Here is a 20,040-nt window from a genome sequence, read left to right as displayed (position 1 = left end):
CTTGTCTCATGAACATGACAAACAAGCCCATTTGAATGCAGCATATCTAATTATAGGGTCTACAGGTGTTTCCAATGATGCTTGAATACAATTGTTTGACCAGCTACCAAAACAACAACCTCCGGCCATGTGAATGTTTGAGTGCAAAGGTTACATTCGTAGAGAGCCACTGCAGATTTGGTGTAATTGCCCGACATAAAGGAGTTCCATGGCATGGAATTTTTATGATGTTTGATTTTCCCATTCACAAGGTGGAAGAGGGAGGGGACAGAGCGAGAGAAGACGAGAAAAAAAAAGGAGCAACTGATGAAGAAAGTATGAAAGTGAAGCAGTTCTAGATCTACTGTAAAAGAGGGAAGTCTGTTTTAACTTTTAACAGTAGAGTGCATTTGTGTCTTTGTGCTATTGTTGTTTACAGATGTCACCCCCTGGCTACACCAACACATTCAAGTATAAATACGACAACTGTTTATGAGCTACAAGGCCGGCAGACCATTTCACAAAAGATATTAAGTGACATCATAAAGCAGGAGACGTCTTTTCACATTAAGCTGACTCTCAGTGAGACACATGTTAATGGCATTACATGGTTTTAAAGGTAATCACATCCATACCTCTTCCCTTGGGAGGTCTGTGGGTTTTGTCGTTTCATCGCAGGGTCAGAGGGCCCAAGGTGACGAAAGCGGCGTTTGCGACAGGGGGCCACATCAGTGATGTCCTTCAGGTGGTCGTCCAGTGGGCTCGGAGTAGTGGAAACTGTGAAAATCATTATTTAGTCAGGGCTTTTTTCCCCCACAGTAGCACACTTATTTAGAGACAGACATATATCATACATCACTTTGCCACATGATGCAGTATTCACACTTTTGGGCTCAATTATCAGCCCAAAAAAACAGAAAGAGATGCAGAGTAATATCTGCACTGAATCAGCAATTATGGCGAGTAAGGGAAATACAACCTTATATGTGGAACAGAAATGGGAAGAAGAGTTAGGTGTGAATATTTCTGAGGATGATTGGTTGCACATATGGCAACACAACAGTCTACAGCGTACACGGAGAGAACAATAATACGAACATGTAAATCATGTCTTCTTTTGGCTTTGCCCTGGTATTTTACAGTTTTGGGACGACGTACACTCGGCTATGGTCACTATCCTGGGTTACGGAGTCTTGTGTAGTTTTGTATTTTGGTAACATGGCAGGAGATATTGTGTCAAGAGCTGACAGATACCTATTCAAAATCATGATAGCAGCCTGTAAAAAAGCCATTACAAACCAGACCCACCAACATGTGAGTGAGCTATAATGTGATGGAACAGTTGACTCACAGGATAAGAGTACAAGAGGAACTAAGTGTGGAGAAATGGCTGAAATGGTCCTTATTCACATGGCAACGGCAGAATGATGTTGATGAATGATGAAATATAGCCGTCATAAGATCATTTTATAGAATAAAGGCAATCCAGAATGTTTACTTCATCCACACGTCTCTGTTCTTTTGCTTATTACAATGGAAACATCATGCACAAGATCTACGATCTACTAGCGGCCTCCATGTTTGTTTTTCACTTTGAAGTTGCATTTGATCACAAGTTTCTGTGACATCACAAATCACTGGAATCACCACAGTGAGATTGTTTGAGTCTAGACTAGTCTGTGTTTTATCAAGATTAAAATATTTTAAAACATCTGTTACGTCTGTCATGGTGCCTGTGGCCTCCCATGTTTTTAAAACCAGTTGACATTTGAAAGTCCTTAGTGTTGTATCGGTTCATCCCCAATAGCAACAGAAAAAACACAAATTCTTCAAGATTTTCCTCATCAGAAAAAGGGGAAGGCCCCAGGACACAGGAGCACGTTCATCACAAAAAGTCCAGACAAACACAGAGTGGACAATTTAACGTGTGAGAAAGTGGAAAAAATCAACGGAGAGCAGGAAAAACAACAAAAACACTCTCAATTGTACGACAGTTAAGTTATGTTCTGCTAAAATCCATCTTACTTTAATACACCTCATACATCCAAACTTGAGATGACGGCACATTAATCCTGTCCAGGTCACATGGGAGCACCAGCGTCACTCACTGCTTGTATTTAAAGGTGTTTTGAGCTGTCAGCTCACAGAGCCGCTGCTCTGCATTATGTAACTCCTCAGTGATGTCATTCTCAGTTTCCAGGCACAAAAAAACACAGTGAGCAAACATACGCTGCTGCCATGACGACAGCTAAAATCGAAACTGTACAGCATTAGTTTGACGCGTTGTCTAGTAAGCTACACTAATGCTCAGCTCAGTGACGAAAGTCCATGCCTCAGTCACCACAAACTCAATTATTGCATTAGTTCAACTAAAACAAGGACCTTATAAAATAAAATAAAATAAAGTTGAATTAATAAACTTTGTAAAGCCTCTCTAACACTGACACCAACATTAATATTAATTTCCATTCAAGGAAAAAATGAAAAAAGAGAACATAAAACACTAAAAATACAATTAGACAATGTTTAGGTTTGTCTGGGATGTAAAAGGTCGACTGGAAAATGGCAGATATTAACAAGCTGAAAGGAGGCATATCGTCACCTGACACACCTCATTCAATAAATCCATTTCCTGCCAGTGAATACTTGGACCAGTCAACTTAGTCCAGTCAAATTAGAGGCACTTGTAACCAGAGGGTTGCCAGTTCAAATCTCCACCAGGTCTCAGGTATCCCTGAGCAACCTACCCAAACCCCCATTGCTCCCCTGGCACTGAAACCAGGTAGAGTACGGGTTAAATGCAGAGTTTCCCTGGGGGGGATAAATAAAATAGTGACGTCACGGCAGGTGTTTCCCTTCCCAGAACATGCTGTGATTTAATGCTGACTAACCTGTTCAAATGTCAGAATAAAGAGCTCTCTGCAGCTGATCCGTTAACATTCCAGTCTGAGTACTCGAGACTCGCTAACTGTCATTATTTTTGATTTACACAGAGACTACAGTACGTCATGACTACCAAAACAAAGTCCTGGAACTATGGTTTCTGGAAAAGTCTCCCCTTCCTACGGAATCTTGACGGCAAAAATAACTGTGAGGCAATCGGTTTTCATTCATTCATTCATTTTAAAGGAATAGTCCAGTATGTTTGTGTCTGTTTTTGCTGCACACATCACCGTCTCTTGGAGACACGGAGGCTAATTCTCTTTAAAAACTTTATCACACCATTAGACAGCCTTTTCCGGCTGGGATGTCAAGTTTGTGTTCCTTTTGTAAACAGCTCACTCTCTTGCACCACAGTCCATATAAAATCTGCAATTTTACATCACAGAACAAAGGAGATGTTTATCCACTCTTGCTTCCATCAGGAACTTCAAATATATTATTTTGGTACTTTGGTACAGTGTTTGAATGTTGCATGCATGTTTCTGGACACACAACAACAGAACACACACAGCTCTTGGACCAGGATTTGAACCAGCAACCTTCTTGCTTTGAGGCAACAGTGCTGACCCCTCAAATTTACATATCACCAGCAGCTCCTCCTACGTCTCTGCAATAGTCGTATGAGATGCTGACGCAGCATCAGCACCTCATATAATCATAAAGCCAAACTGTCTTACCACAGGACTGTGAAGCGGCAGCTGGGGTCATCTTCACTTCTTCAGGCTCTTCATCAGTGCTCCCCCCATATTCATTGTCCTCCTCTTCATCACCTGTTTTCTGCTCTGACTTTGTTGGATCCCTTTTATCTTGACCATCAGAATTCCTACAACAGACACCAGAAATGCTGCATCAGTGTTTTGCCTCAACGATTTGAGTTTAGAAATACAATAATATTTTTTAATTTTAATTTAATTTTATTTATTTTTGTATTATTTTTTGTACTTTAAAAAAAAATGATATATATTTTTATTATTATTATTATTTAAAAAAATGTAAATAAAAAAAAAAATAATAATAAAAAAAATATGTGATTGATACAATAGTATCACATCACATTACTTTCTCTGTCAGGTGAGCATGAGAGACTGAGAGCTGTGTTTCTAGTGCAAACACATTTTCCAGTTGTTTTACTGTAATGTGAGCTTGAGTATGAATATGCACACTGGCTATGCTTATATTTAACTATATGAAACTTTGTATGAATTGACATGATTTAAACTGCACTTACAGCAAACTCATTTAAACATGGCAGGGACAGAGGAATACAAACATCTGGTTTGGGTTAAGACACAAAAAGTAGAATGCCTTGGTGTGTTCCATATTACGTTACTTGTCATTTAGCAGACGCTTTTATCCAAAGTGACTTACAAGGGAATTGAGTACAACCTGCCAGGGGTGGAGTTGAATTTGCAACCATGAAGTCTTTTGCACACAGAGTACCGGTCTTAACCACTGAGCTACCTCACACCTTACGTAGCCGGAAATCTGAATTCCCGACGTGGAAACTCCGCACCAACCCCAATATGGGATTCCAAGATGGCTGTCACCCTACAAATACTGCTACTTTTAACCGTTCACAGCACTTAAGTCATATTTGTTTCTCATTAGCTACAATGACTTAGTTTAGAAAGGGAAAATGTGAATTTTGTGTCATTACTTGTTCATTAAAAACTCCAGATTACAAACCTTCCATCTACTTTTTTCTGTTCAGATCTTGCCATATAAAGTTGGTAGGTTTTTTTTTTCTGATTGATCGTCTGATTTTCCTTTGCTTTTCTCCATCAAATCACAGAAACGATCAATGTTTTATCAGTTCGAGGTCCAGGTTCAGATAGAACAGCTTCAGAGTCTGGAACCGCAGTGTGAAAAAGATTGGAGGTATCATATTTTAAAGAACACGGCAGACAAACAACCTAAAAACACAGTGACTCAAGCTCAGGCTGTCAGAAACCAAAGAACATGAAAAAGAGAATGACTTCGACACAGAGCGAGCGTCAAACCTGGATGGCTGCAAGTGTGAGACAGTTTCCTGCAGACTGCGGATCTTTGCTTTCTTCTCATTCAGGATGAGGACAAACTGTGAATAGAGCTCGGCCTCTAAGTCCTCCTTACCACGGGCATATCGCTTCAGTCTGAGAAATAAAGAAACACAAAAACAAGTCTAAAAGTGTGTCACACATGTTTATTTTCTTTATACCTGCGATGAAGCAAGCATGTAGACAAAACAGCCGTTTCTACAGCAGCCCGAACAGACAAACCAGATTGATGCGGAAGCTTACTACGCAAGCAGAGAAGGAATGGCATCCTCTCTAGAATGTAAAGGCCACCGCAGTTCCCTGACACACTTAGGAAAGAGAAGTCCTCTGTTACAATCTGCAGTCTCATTCCCTGATTGTTTGGGGAAGACGTTATTGTAGAAATTAAGCTAGTTTCAATGTTGTAAACCAAAATATAAACAATGAACAAGCAGATGAAGAGTTTTTGTCTTCCTTTATCTCATAAAAATTCAATAAACAGGTGATTATATGTGTCATCTTATAGACTGATCTTCAGAATTGGGGGTGGCAAGACGGGCATGCACCGTCTTGATGTTGCCTCGGTTCTCCTTGGCCATGCCCAACAGTAAAGTTCTGCTTCAAAATGTAAAACTCACACTCTTTTGTCAGGTTTGTCTGTTCATACTACTTTAGAAACATGGTGGTGCAAGAAGGCAGCTTCTGTAAAGTACTTAGTACTTGAGAACTCTTTATTTTGAAGCGATTGCACACATACAAACATGCTACCAATAAACCCTCCTAAATATTACCCACTGGACCTCAATGGTTTGTGTGTCCTAATTACAAGTTCCACTTGACACAAGCAAGTAACAACACTGTGAAGGAGTGCTGAAGGAGAATCTGAATTTACTACCTCATTTTTGGCTAGTAGGTCTTCAAACAAGGAGACACAGAAGACCAGAGCTAATATTGGTTTGGGGTTTCCACAGTGGAGAGACCTACGAGTCACCAAAAAGCTTCCGAAATCCTGAGTTATTACCACACAATTGGGTAATAACTCAGGACCCTGTGATGAATTTTCAGGGAAATGAAACTAAAAGATTTCAACCTTTGTGTGTTGTACTATAGTTCCTTAGTTTTAATTCCAATGACTCAAAGACTGACTTATTCAGTGATCATGTTTTTCCTGGCTTTAATGCGTTTTTGTTGTATTCTGGCAAAAAAAAGGGACCTTTTTTTCCTGCTCGGTTTCTGGCTGCTTGTCTCAACATGACGTCACACTTTGTATGAGAATAGACTGCAGGCATTTATCTCGAATTCCATGGGATTATTTACATCTATCACAAAGGAAGAGACATTTCTCTGTCGCCCATTCAGTTGACCGTCCCATTTGACTCCAGTTATTTTGGTACTATTCCTAATAGAAATGCAAAAACATACGTACTATACTGAATCGTTCGACTTGGTGGAACCACGGACAAAGACATTGCTAGACTTATACCATCACACTCTGAAGTCACCCTGTGGCTGCTAGTTTGTGGTGTTCTGTGTGTGTTTACTCTGCAGTGATGCGCTGTTGTTCTTGTCTCAGTCTCCAGTTTTTGTCCTCCAGGCTCTGGTTCTGGTGCTCCAGTGTATTTCCCCTCTGCAGAGTGTGGATCAGTAACTCCCTCACAGCCCCTGCCGGCTCTGGGATGGATACCAGGAACACAGAACCCAGCCTAAACTGGAAAAGTGAAAAATTCATCAAAAAAATCATAAAATCCAAACAATAAAGGTCAAAATTTGCCTTTACCTCATAAATCATATATTTTATTTTCAGCATTTCTCACCAACAACCCGTGTGTGAGTTGTGATGTCAAGAAAGCTCCAGAAACAAAACCATTTGGAAGAAGAAAACAACACCAGTCATTCATCTGACCCTGCAGTGAATGCCAAGTAAACACATTCCCACTGATCAAAAACCCATTTAAACCTATGATTAAAGGGCTTTTCTGATTTGCGTGAATGGTGAACACGTGATTTATTACACAGTCGTGTCCTCCAGGGTTAATGTTAAAAACAGGCTTCATTCAGCTTAAACAGTGTACTAGCATATTTATCTTCCCATGTTAAGTTTTGGATCCAGCCACTTACACATAAAGACCATCTTCCCTTGGGAGACAAAGTTTTCCCTCAAACGTGTTAGTGGGGAAACATCCTCTTTCTGATGATGAGTTTGACAATGCAGAAGCCGCTATTGTCTCCTTTTGTCAAGGAGAAATATTTCATGAGGAGATAACTAGTCTGCAGAAAGGCGTCCAGCCATCTCTACAGACTTGATCCCAAACTTAAGGAAGGTTAAGCAAAGCTTAGTAGAGCAGCTGTGGCAGATGAAGCAAAACATCCTCCTATTTTGGATATGGATCTTCATGTCGCCAATCTTTTGCTCCGTCATATACATGAAGTCACAGGGCATGGAGGGCGGAACCACATGCTTTCGGAGCTGTGCAAGGAGACATGGGTCCCTGGTGCTAGTGTTGCTTTGTGGAAGATTCTTTGGCAGTGTGTTGTTTGTCGTAGGCTTCATGGTGTGTCTGGTCAACAACGGATGGCAGATCTTCCACAAGACAGGGTTTCTTCTAATAATAATAAAAGGCATTCAATGACCCAAATTATTTAGAAGCACTGACTCCCAACCATCTTCTGCTTCTGAAGTCGTTGCCACCAGGGTTTTTCAAAAAAATTTCCCTCTCTGTCAGCATTCTAATCTGCAGTGTGTATAATAAAAGAGTGGTAGAGCCACTAAGAATTACATGCATCAATAAGCTCCTATGTTTAGCCTACAGATGATGGTAGAAGTCCTGATGGCATGGACACCAAGAAGTAGGCAAAAAGTTTACATAATTCAACAATTACATACTGTACGCCTCCCTGGTGAGGTGTTCCGGGCATGTCCCACTGGGAGGAGGCCACGGGGAAGACCCAGGACTCACTGGAGAGACTGTCTCTCGGTTGGCCTGAGAAGAGCTGGATGATGTTTGGGCTTCTCTGCTCAAGCTGCTACCCCCGCGACCCGACCTCGGATAAGCGGTAGAAAATGGATGCAACTACGGTATGCATCCAAGTACTCCACTGTGTGTCCAGACAGCAAAGGCCTACAAGATGACAGAATATTGACATGGCCCCCTTGCTCACCTGACCTTAACCTTATTGAGAATATGCGGGCTCTTCTTAACATGGGATTTACAGTGAGGGAAGAACATACACCTCTTTGTGCAGCATTTGGGAGGCTGTGGATGCTGCTGCACAAAATGCCGATCAGCAGATTAGGAAACAGTTTCCATGGATGGACGCTTGTGACAGTTATTGAAAAGAAGGGTTGTGATTATTTTTCACATTTTGAGTTGCTTATTGATGTTCTTGCTCTGATAAACTAAAATAAACAAGTGAGATGGGAAGAATTTTTCATTTAGTTGCATAATAACTATTGGGCACACGTAGATGGCAAGGTTGAGATGGTTTGGACACATGCAGGGCAGGGATAGAGATTATATTAGACAAAAGATCTGCCAGGCAGTAGGAAAGGGGGGAGACCACAGAAAAGCTTCACGGATGGTGTGAAGGAGGACTTGAGGATTGGTGCAGTAGCAAGAGACACACAAGGATAGGGCAAGATGGAGGCAGACGATCCTTTGACTCAAATAATTCCAATGAGCTCTTCTAAGAAATCATTCAATTATGTCATAATGCCAAAATTTAATGATGTCACATTTAATGATCATAAAATGACATCACATATGTTTAACGTAAAAGATAAAAGGCATATCCAATCTTCATGAAAGGCAATTCAGCGGAAGTCATGCAACAAGTCCGGCTGATGCAAAACACCAAAAAAGAAGATATCTTTGGAGAACGCCATAGAAGAAGAAAATGGACACAGACCAAGAGGATCAAAACAGTACTATTGAGGAGAACATGGAAGGTACAGCATATGTGTTATGTCAGGATGAGGAGGAGGAGGAGGGCACTGAAAACCCTGCTAGTGAGGGGGACGACAATTCTGGGACACCGAGTGGCGAGGGAGATCATGAGGGGAAATCCACTGAAGAGGGGGATAACAACATGGTGAACCTCTCTGGTGAGGGGGGCGATGACGCGGCGAGCATTAACAATCATACTGTGAACACAGGTGTTTGCAAAACTGGGGATGGTGAAACAAAGAAGAGTGGTGTGGGGGAAACAGAGAACCCCACTGGTGAGGGTGACACAGAAAACCCCACTGCTAAGGAGGAATCAGTGGTCGTGACTATTGATGTGGAGGCGGCGCTAACAGAGAAGCCGGAGCTTTATCTGTACCTTATTATGACAATCCACCATGTCTTCTGCAAGGCTGGCATACTATGTGACGTTCCTGCCGAGTTGACGGCCAAGCATGTTGAACGTCTGGTGTTCTGCACAGTGGAAAAATTCAAACATCCAGTGGAGCGCATGCCAAGCATCGGCAAGTACAAGCTGGTGGCTCGCGACGTCTTTAGAGAACTTAAGAAAATCTTTGGCAACAAGATGAAAACCATGCTGATAATGGAAGACATGGGTGTGGAGGACATCATTGCTAGCAGCATACAGAAACAAACCGTCAAGTGGTTGGACAAAAAAGCAAGGAACTATACAGCTATTATTATCAGCAGCAGCTTGGCTGTCTGTATCACACTTATATTTGCAGTAGCCGCCATTGTAACAGGAGGCTTTTCCTCACCTCCATTTTCCTCTGTTTTTGTCATGTTGACGTCCTTAATGGCTAAAATTTGAGAATTTTTTACACTCTACCTGACACTAGGGTTCTGTTGAGGACTAGAGCAGACAGCAGACATGTGCACTGGCAAGCCTGGCTACTGCCTTAGGTTGAATTATTTAGAAAACGGTGACACTGACGCACAAAAGAAGCCAAACACTTACAGCATAGATGACATAGCTGAAAGTATTAGATAAGCCTGATCCAATACGAGGACACGTTGGTAAAACACAAACGATTAAGCCAAAGTTGCATTTGTACAGATGGGATGTTTTTCAGTAACAGATGACATATTTGCTTCATATTTCATAGGCTGTTTTAAAATGTTCTATATTAATAAATTCTGACCTTGCAAGTTTTTTTTGTGTCAGACAAATAGCTATGTGGAGCGCACAACTCCTTTATGCTGGAAAACAAAGCACAATTGGCACACATTGCACCTTGAACAACAAGCTGTTGTTCTGAACTCCAACGCAGCATCTATCCAGTCATGTATAAAGGAGTATTGCCTTCTGTCATCAGTTCCAGGACTTCTAACCATCACTTCCCGTGTCCAAGAGTGCATCAGTAAAAAGCATGGATGACAATCGCCCGGTAGCTTTCACCTCGATAGTTATGAAATGCTTTGAGCGGGAACAGAGTAACCCGGACATTATTCTGGGCCCACACCAGTATGCCAACAGGAAGAACTGCTGTGCATTGAACAGTGTTGCCTGCTCTCTCCCACCTATGGAATTGGGATGTGCCTTCAGATACTGGCCAACAAACTACTGCTGCTCAGACTATTAACCTTCCCCCTGCAACTGGGTCCTGGACATTTTGACACACCAGCCACAGACCATGAAATCCAATGGCATCTCGTCCTGCCCCATCACCCTGAACACTCGCTCAACCAGGGTTGCGTCTTGAACCATCTGCTATACAGTACACACTATTCAAATGTGCCTGCTCAGCTAAACACCTGGGCTTCCATAATGTGACATTTGCTGATGACAAGGCAACGGTGGGACTGACTCTTCAAAAATGAAGAGTCCATGCACCAGTAGAGAGTGAAAGATCTGGTGGACTGGTGTGGGGAGAATAACCTCTGCATCAATGTGGGGAAGACAAAGGAGCTAGTTGTGAACTTTTAAGAGGAAAGGTCACGCCTCCTCTCCCTTGTTCGTCGGAGGAACAGCTATGAAATCTCCAGGGATCTGATGTGGACCACAGACACCGCCAACAACATGAAGAACCTATTTCCTCAGAAGGTCTGAGAGAGGCCAGTCTTGACACACCAGTGCTGACCACAGGTGTGTGGTAGAGAGTACACTTACCTTCCCCACTACCACTTGGTACGGGAACAGCTTTGTAAAAAGCTTGCACCAGCCTCCCTTTCATTATGGAAAAACATGTGAGCAGGTGCAGGAGCAGTAAAGCCTACATCATGGAGGAACCCCACCCACTCGGCCCATAAACTGTTGACCCAACAAGGCTCAAACCAGCTGGTGAACTCCTGCCTCATTGAATGTACTTACACTGCTCTGCACTGCTGTGCTGCTATGATTGTTTTTATCTTGCTGCTCTTTTAATTGCTGCTCCAGAGTTATTTATTAGAGACATGCTTTTAAGTTATTTATTTATTATTTATTATTTAATATAATATAATATTATTTATTATTTTTATTGTTGGCTTTTGTTGGTAATATTATTAATATTATGAGAACAAATTTAATTTTCATGTTCAAACATGTAAATGACAATAAAGAAAAATTTACTTTGAACCTTGAATGTTCTTTATAAAGCAGGCAGGAACATATTGTGCTGTGAAAATGTCTAGTTATTACTGCCAAAACGTTGCTGTGAAACTCATCCCACTTTGTTTTTTACAGAAAAACTCACAAATACTGAAAATGTGGTTACACCTTTAGAATAATAGTCAGAAAAGTCGTTTTTGACTATTTAGTTCATATTTTTTTTTAACATATATATATATATATCATATACCCAATTTTCCTGTGATCTAAGACAGAAGTTTATGTGAAAAGCATGTTGTAAACGACTGTTATCTCGGTACATATGCTAAATGAATGTAAATCTAAATTATAAATTTAACTCTACATGCGAAATGCTAGGACTTGTAACAGTTACACAAATTTATCCCAGAAGAATGTGTGGTCTCAGCAGTTTTCACTGTTATGTAATGTTGGGGATCGGCTCATTCAAGATCCTGTCACATGCATCTTGGATGGAGACCACATGGCCCTTTGCTCAAAGACAGCGAGAGCCAAATAGCTGTATCTCAGGATCTCCCTTATCTTTCACACATGAGCGTGAAACCCACCTCAGTGGTCACTTTGTGACATGTGACCTCAGGTGTCTCCAACAACTCAAAGCCAGGTTTCCCCTCCTCCTCACTCTCTTCTCTTCTCCATCTCTCCAGAGGACACTGACTCCTCTTCTCTCCTCTGTCCTTCTGGGTGGAGGAAGGACACAGACACCTCTCGACAATGGCTCTTCAACTAAAGATCATTCAGTACAGAGCTAAATAAGAACCCTCTCTGCTGATCTCCAAGCGGGCCTGCTCAAAGCAGCCCGTTATGCTCCCATCAGAGACAGTGACACAAGAACCTGCCTCAGGATCAACCAAGGATCCAGAGCCAAGTTCGCTCTAACTCGCTAGCTTTGTAAGGATGAACCTGAGCAACATACACCAGAAACTTGGTCAACCATATACAGTTCCTGGACCAACAGATAGCACCTCAAAAGGACTCTTCTTGCATCTTTCAAAGACTTGCTAACATAACTGGGCCTAGCATAGCATCACATGACTTGGCTACTTGTGAAATATTGTATTGAGCTTACGTGTTTACACACACAGTGTTGTTAGTGATGTCCAGGCTTCTTAGCTTTCAGTTCTAATCGTGCATGCTACTAACCTCATCTAACCTGGCACCTCATCCTAAAAAGTGGCCTTAAACAGCCAGAAAAGCTTTAGAAGAGAGCACCAAGCATGTCCAACTTGGAATATACAGTATCTACTCTCTCCCATCCCTGCTCTCCTCACCATCATGTGCCGATCATTCTACCTTTCCTGTGAGTTTTCGGTGGTCATCACCATGGCATGTAAATAAAAAAACGGTGTTTTAACTGTGTTTGGTTGAACATAACAATGTTTTTTATGAGCTTTTATCCAAGTTTCTGATCTTTCTGTATTTATTAAAGTTAGACATGGCTTTATGGCGTGTTTGTTGCTGCGTGTAACGCTGCCCCCGGTACCGGTTGTTGATCTCAAATCTGGTGTAGAAGGAGTTGAGGTCATTGGGGAGATGCTAATGACACCTTACGGTACCCCTCAGAATAGTGTGAATGCTTACCCAGCATTCACCTCGCTAGACTAATTATGATAAGGAAATATCTTTGCATGTACCTCATTGTTTTCAAATGTCTCAGTGATCAAAAACACATACAGTGTTGCACAGAGAACATAAAAAAAAAAACAAGCATGACTCAAACACACCTGTTTGGTATGCTAATCAACTCAGGTAACACCTGCACATGTGTGTGAATCTGTTCTTGAGAGGGGCAGCAAGTAGGCATTAACAGAAAGCCTGTCATCACACCCCTACTTTTATGACTGATGAGTTTTATGGTGAAATCCCTGATGACACATCACAGCACACTTCTCTCTGAAAACGTTTCTTGCTCAAGGAATTTACATTCATTTCCCTTTTACCGCAACAGACACACATTTCCATTTTGTCATAACTCAAGTGGCAACAAAGGTTAAGGAATCCACACAGTTGATGGTCTCATGAACAGGAATGGACAAACACCATCTGGTTGCGGAATTCATCACTGTTACACAACAACAAGCACACAAACCAGAACATGTCACATTGTTATTCTTTAAGTAGTTCACACTTTATGACGTGTGGTTTTCTCGGGAACTGGACACAGCACTGACTGCCCTGCGACATGAATACACACACACTACAAACAAACCAGCAGATTTTAGACTCTTAACAACAAGGGAACTAAAAAATCTACCCCGCTTAAATCTACAAATATTATCTACTGATAATACTGTATATTCTCTGCTTTATTTTACTGTTGGGCATGTTTTTTTCCATCAGGAAACATGTTTGTCGAAATTGGAATCATTTGTTTTTGATGATGTACAGTCAAAACATTTAACATGGCGGCAGACGCTTTTTGTTTTTTTTTGTTTTTTATAAACAAGAAAAAACAAAAAAAGACTGACTGTGATGACATTTTATGTCCAAGGAAGAGACTGCCCCAGGGTCGGAATGGTGGGTTACCCACTCCACATGGCTATGTAACATCAGTACATTCCCATCCACCTACACCGACTACAAGCAGAACAAGGAAAAGACAACCCGACAGTCCACCGTCAAGATGCAAGATGGACCAATCAGGACGGACAATGAATCACACAACAATGACAAAAGACCAAGGGGTCACCAGAGAATGCGGCTGTGGGTGGAAACAACGTGGCAACATACCTTGACCTGCATATCCACCACGGCAAGGCGAAAGACAATAAATCTGTAACACTGAAGGTAACAGAGCAGGAGCTGGAGGACTTCATCAAAGGATGTAGCTCTTGGATCAACCCTCCCGAAACATCAGCTCCAATCATCACCTCGTGCCAAAATGGCCTGAAGTCAAGCAGGTGGTAGAGCGGGCAAGAGCCGCATCAGCACCTGGCCCGAATGGCATCCCATATCGGGTATACAACAACTGCCCTGAGCTACTGAAGCTACTGTGTTGGCTGATCAGTGCTGTCTGGGAAAACTCAAGCCATTCCAACCAAATGGAACCGAATGGATCAGAGCTGTCACTCTCTTAGACAGGCTCCTTCAGTGTCAATATTTAAATCTCTGTTAAAGACTCATCTGTTCTCCTCTGCATTTGAGACAGCGGGAGTCTCATGGATGAGATGTCGCGTCTACTCACGTGTTTCATGTCTTTTATATGATTTTATTTATTTATTTTTGTTTGTTTTTACATCTGTTTAATATTTGTAATACTATTGTCAAGCACTTTGGTCAACTGTTGTTTTTTTAAATGTGCTTTATTGATAAAATTTATTCAAAAAGAGAAGACAGACCATCCGTCAGAGGGGAAGGTTTTTCTTGTCCGACAAGAACATGGTTGACACTGTGACATCACAGCTTGTGGGCGGCCTGGACAAAATCGACCAGAGCTGCCTCCCGAAGGAAATTCAAGATCTGTGGCCAAATGGCTCAGCTTCCCACAATGCCTTTCCAATGTGACACTGTTTGCCAGAAACATTCTCACGCTAGGAGAAGGAGAAGGTGAGACTTGTGTTCCAACTGAGAGACTCACCAGATCTGACCATCCAAAACACCAAGGTCTAGGTCCGAACGGGACGCAAGTGGGATGAAGCGCGAACAGTAGAACAAACCATTAGGGAGACTGTGGGATTTTGGACTGCATGTCAGTGTAATACTCACTGAGATGTCCTTCTGCACCTTCTCGTATCCCAGTGTAACAGTGGAGCTGTGGTTTGGAGAAGATGGCGTCAGGGTGAAGCTGTAGCAGTCAGAGCTCTCAGTCCCAGCCAGCGCCTGCTGAAGGTCCTGGATGTACCGCTCCCTCTGCATCTCCAGCTCCTCTGCCTCACCAGACACAGCCGCCTCACTCACTGCACACAGAACACAACACATGCAGCGTGAACATCACACAACACGTGATATTATTAAAGGGATGGTTCGGGTTTTGTGTGTGGATATATGAGGCAATGACACATATTCAGTGCTGACTGTGCTGTGCACAAGTATAACACATGGACCTTTCACTGAAACAGAGCTCATGAGGACACAAACTGATTTTAACCAATAAAAACTTCTATCACCTGCCGGAGGAATTCTGACTCTCTGACCACCTGCGCGCCTCCACTACCCAATTATAAAAAACAATCATCACAGTCATTTGAATTTAACAGACATTATTATTTAATCTTTCTTAATCCTTCTTCAGTTCAGACTAGCTGGTTGTAAAAACCAGGTATTTAACCTCTGAGGCCGACGCCTGTCTAGAGTGTCGAGAGTCGTTTGAGTTGAACAATGCGGATCGTTCACCCCTCCCAATTTAAGGTTGTTGGTTTCACCTGAGACGAGGTGTGAAGGGGTCGTCAGGTCTGCACTTGTGTGTGTGGTCAGTGTAAATCTGTCAGGACAGGTGTGTAAAACATGCAACGACGTGCGGCATGAGGTCTTTACCTTCTCCTCTCCATGCATTCTGTCCATCAGTCAGCAGCAAGTGGAAGCCCAAACCCAGGTCTGGCCCACTCCAGTCCACTCGCAGGAAGTAGGTGGAGTCAGGCTTGGAGGAGATGTGAATTTCCTGCACAGACGTTGGCATCTTTGCAGAAAAGAGACACACGGAGCTTCAGTTCTTTCAGTTCATTGTTGCTTTTCTCTACTTCCACTTATTCTTGTTAACATGTTTCATAGTACATAGTAAATTTTAACGGTTTCACGATATACAACAGTATTTTTGAGCATGAGTGCGTGCTCCAGTGAGAGAGGCTACGCAGGGCTGGAATGGTAATCTGGCATATCGGGCATTTTCCCAGTAGACAACGCAGATGCCTGAAAGAGGTCCAAAATAACAGACATGTTTACTAGGTTGAGCAGCAACATCAGGAGGAAGGAGGAGAGGAGGCTGACCAGAAAGGAGGAAGAACGTGACAGGGAGGAAACCAAAGAAGAGGGACAGGGAGACCATGGTCTTGTCTCAATCCATGGTCTGGATCCTCCCAAGAGAGGGAGAAAATGATTTCACGGGTTTCCCTTCTTCTTCTTCTTCTTCTGCTATTAAATTCTGTCAGGCTGTACACCAAGAGGCCAAACACTGCCCTCTACAGTTCAAAGTCCTGAATCACAGTTTTCCTGGCCCTCGAAGTCTGACTGTTGATTTAATCAGCCAAAACCTCCCATAAATCTGCAATATTTACACATATCTGATGTAAAATAAACACATTTAAAATGGATTTTATGCTTGAACATAGTTGTAGAGCTAACAGTAGAAGAATTTGATGATTTTTTTTGTACCAATTTATTTGTTTTGTGATTAAGTTCATATTATTATTTTTTTAATATTCCATGTGATACTGGAGTAAATGTTATATTGTCCTTAAATGTCACAAACATGGAATCTGCTATTTAATTTGTTTATTTCTAGTTTAACAACAATATGTAACAAAGGTTTCATAATTCTTCTCTTTTATCCACAAAAAAATAATTCAATAATTTGAAGAATCAGCTGAAATGACTTGAATAAAAAGCTTTGAAATGATAAATAATTAAATCATGATTATATCTTATTTTTGTAATGTTGTTATTTTTGGAGTTTATTTTATGTATTTATTCTTTTTTTGAATTTGTGTTTGGTTTATAATTATCCAGACTTCACTGAAACAAATGTATCCTTCAAAAATGTGTGAGAAGGAGGTGACGTGGCACTGTGACGCATTTCTAACAACATCTGGACGCTGGATCCACTTCACAGGATCCAGACCCTGGACTGAGACACGGCTCATGACAGTGAAAAGGGTCCACCATCGAACAGTGTTCAGCAGTGCCACGTTCCATTTCTCTAACACCTATCTATGTATAGGTATATGAAAAATGTACATTAAAAAAATAAATAAAAAATATTTAATGTGAGTATTTTCTTAATTTATTTGCTCTGAATAACAAAGAACTCATTAAAAGTGAATAATTTTGTTTGTGGACAAAACAAGACAAAACATCAACATTTCCAGGTTTGACGAACACCGATCAACATTTTTTAAGGATTTCTGATATTTTATGGACCAAACGATCAATCGATTAATCGAGAAAATAATCACAGATGAATCGATTATGAAAACAACCGTTTGTTGCAGCTCTAGTATGAACTGGTATACTACACGGCAGTTGCGGTGTGCACCAAACATCTAATGCATTATGAAGAACATACTACGCTGATGCACAGAATCCTTTGGGTTGCAGAACTGTCAATCATATAAGATCAGAAATGCTGCAATAAGTCATGAGAAGTGGGACATGACTGAGTGCATTAAGAAACTTGGGAGACTTCCAGCGGGACCTCTTTCTTTTTTTTTTAATGATTTTTGTGAAAGTAATGAGGTACCTGTTTGTTCTAAGCCGAGCCGTCTCTAACCACAGACCTGACCCAAAACAGTGGAACACTCGAAGAAAGGCCGTGCACACACTTGAAGGAGGTATGTTACACCAGGTGCACGCCGATCATAACGCCTGTAATTACATGATTTTCCTGGCGTCTGCAGCCTGCTGTTCACGTGCCAACCAACACTTCTAGCTCCAAGCATCCAGCAGAATGACCAAAGCTCTGAAGAGTGGGGGCTGTGAATGTATCTGTGATTTACACAGAGAACAGGAGATGCTGCTCTTTCTTTACCTCGCTGTTTCCCAGAGTTTGTGCTTTTGTGTACAGATTCTAGATCCTTTTATGACTGACATTATTGTTACATTATGATTCAAATGAATATTAGTATAGGTTTACTGCTAGTATGAACAACCCTGTTATAGCATGAAAATTTTAAGAGCGTCTTTACAACTACTCTGACAGGACTTAATATAAGTGTTAGACATCTGCTCTCGTCTGTCTCTACCCCGTCCTATTTTGTCCTCCAGTTTTTACCACAACTGGCAGATGGCAGGACACTTCTGAGTCTGGTTCTTGTTACATGGAAGTGCCTGCTTATTGAGTGAAGACGTACTGAACCCACAGGAAGAAATGAGCTTTCAAACCGTCAGGGTCTCCATGAGGATCAGCCACCAGGAGCCAAAAAAGCTCCACAAAAGTGACGACACGGGGAGCTGTGTATTACTCACAGGACTGACACACAGTGAAAGAGTGAAGTCCACACGTCACAAATATTCACACACTCCGATTTATTTTAACTTTGTGACCACATCCTTGTCTGTTTTAAAACAGCGACTCGTCGTGAGGGCATCCTAGCACTCAGCACGAGGATCCTGGTCTGTTTGAATGCTGTGACAACATGCTGGTCTAGCAAGAAGATCCCGGGTTCGAGTCCCGGTCAGAACCAGGGTCTTTCTGCAGGAGGTCACATGTTCTCACATGTTCTCACCATGTGTGCTTGGGTTTCCTCCCACAGACCAAAAACATGCAGATCTGGGGATTAGGTAAATTGGATATATATACATATATATACATACGTTTTTGTGAAATGAACCTATTCAAACTGTGTCAAAATATCACTTTAGATGATTTTTTGTCTTGATCTATACCCGTCTTTTTCTACAGACTGAAGAGAACATCTTTGTTTCTTACTGATCTGCACAAATATCACAAACTAATCATTTTAAATATGTTTTTTTCAGGTGAAAATGAGAATAATGATGTATAAATTATGATTCGTTCAGACATCGCGAATCATATCAGCATAATTGCAATTAAAAACTCAAAATCGTTCAGTCCTACTCTTCACCACACACTCCCAAAAAGCCAGCACACAGATTTGGACTTTTATTACCTGTTGATTACACACAAACATGTGCAGACCCTGTGCTACACTGACAGTTATGTCATTGTTAAACACTGCTTTTATTCGCTCATGTAATGACAAAAGTGTTGAAAATGATTATTCCAGCACCTTCCAACCATGTCATCACAGCTCTGTAAGCACTGTAATGCGCGAACACACGACCTCTTATTAGGTGTAAGTACAGGAGAAGCAGCAGCGGCACTCTTCCTCACTCAGCCGGACACATGTTTGTGCAGCCTTATCTTTAACAACATCCGTTTCACACCTGCTTCACAACTATATACATGCACAGGACGAGGAAAATAAAATACTTGGAATAAGTAGTGTACACACTGAACTGTATTAAACTGGAGGTGACATGTAACACACACACACACACACACACACACACACACACACACACAGAAGATACACCGCGCGCGTGGATATTTATGTTTGTGTTTGTGTTTATGTATGTGTTTGTGTTTATGTTTGTGTTTATGTGTGTGTTTGTGTGTTTATGCTTGTGTTTGTGTGTATTTTCGTTCTTACCTTTCAACGACTCCCAGCTGGACCGGCGGCAACTGACTATTACGTCATCACTAGGCGACGACGCTGAACAGCTGAGCCGACACAGGACTACAGTCTCACGCATTTCGATCGGTCCACGCGCCACACGTGACGTTTCTCACGTCCCCGCACACAGCTTGGTAATCTATGAACGGATGAGGGCGAAGGCAGAGCGCTCTGCGTCATCCATTCATACACATGTGTTGAATTAGCAACCTGTCAGCCAATCA

At 41.7% G+C, this 20,040-nt stretch overlaps 1 protein-coding gene across 1 annotated transcript; it reads right to left on the bottom strand.

Annotated features, from left to right (window-relative positions):
- Positions 1-23: 23 nt before the first annotated feature.
- On the bottom strand, positions 24-19,873 carry LOC122761108 (DNA repair protein XRCC4-like). Its single transcript, XM_044016308.1, has 7 exons — positions 19,793-19,873; positions 15,942-16,083; positions 15,174-15,364; positions 6,479-6,645; positions 4,923-5,054; positions 3,600-3,745; positions 24-756 (listed from the first exon to the last, which is right to left on the bottom strand). Exons 2-7 carry the CDS (start codon positions 16,081-16,083, stop codon positions 593-595), a joined length of 942 nt encoding a protein of 313 aa, XP_043872243.1. The 5' UTR covers positions 19,793-19,873; the 3' UTR covers positions 24-592.
- Positions 19,874-20,040: the final 167 nt, after the last annotated feature.

Source organism: Solea senegalensis, unplaced genomic scaffold (assembly GCF_019176455.1).
Source record: "Solea senegalensis isolate Sse05_10M unplaced genomic scaffold, IFAPA_SoseM_1 scf7180000014331, whole genome shotgun sequence".
Classification (NCBI taxonomy): Eukaryota; Metazoa; Chordata; class Actinopteri; order Pleuronectiformes; family Soleidae; genus Solea; species Solea senegalensis.
The sequence above is the reverse complement of the archived record's forward strand: the minus strand, read 5'-3'. Positions and strand labels throughout refer to the sequence as shown.

Excerpts from the sequence above, each read along its gene's own strand:
- LOC122761108 (XM_044016308.1), bottom strand. The coding sequence starts at position 16,083 with ATGCCAACGTCTGTGCAGGAAATTCACATCTCCTCCAAGCCTGACTCC. Across the intron at positions 15,365-15,941 it reads GAATGCATGGAGAGGAGAAG|TGAGTGAGGCGGCTGTGTCT; the intron begins GTAAAGACCTCA and ends TTCTGTGTGCAG. Across the intron at positions 6,646-15,173 it reads AGGTGCAGAAGGACATCTCA|TTTAGGCTGGGTTCTGTGTT; the intron begins GTGAGTATTACA and ends TCACTTTTCCAG.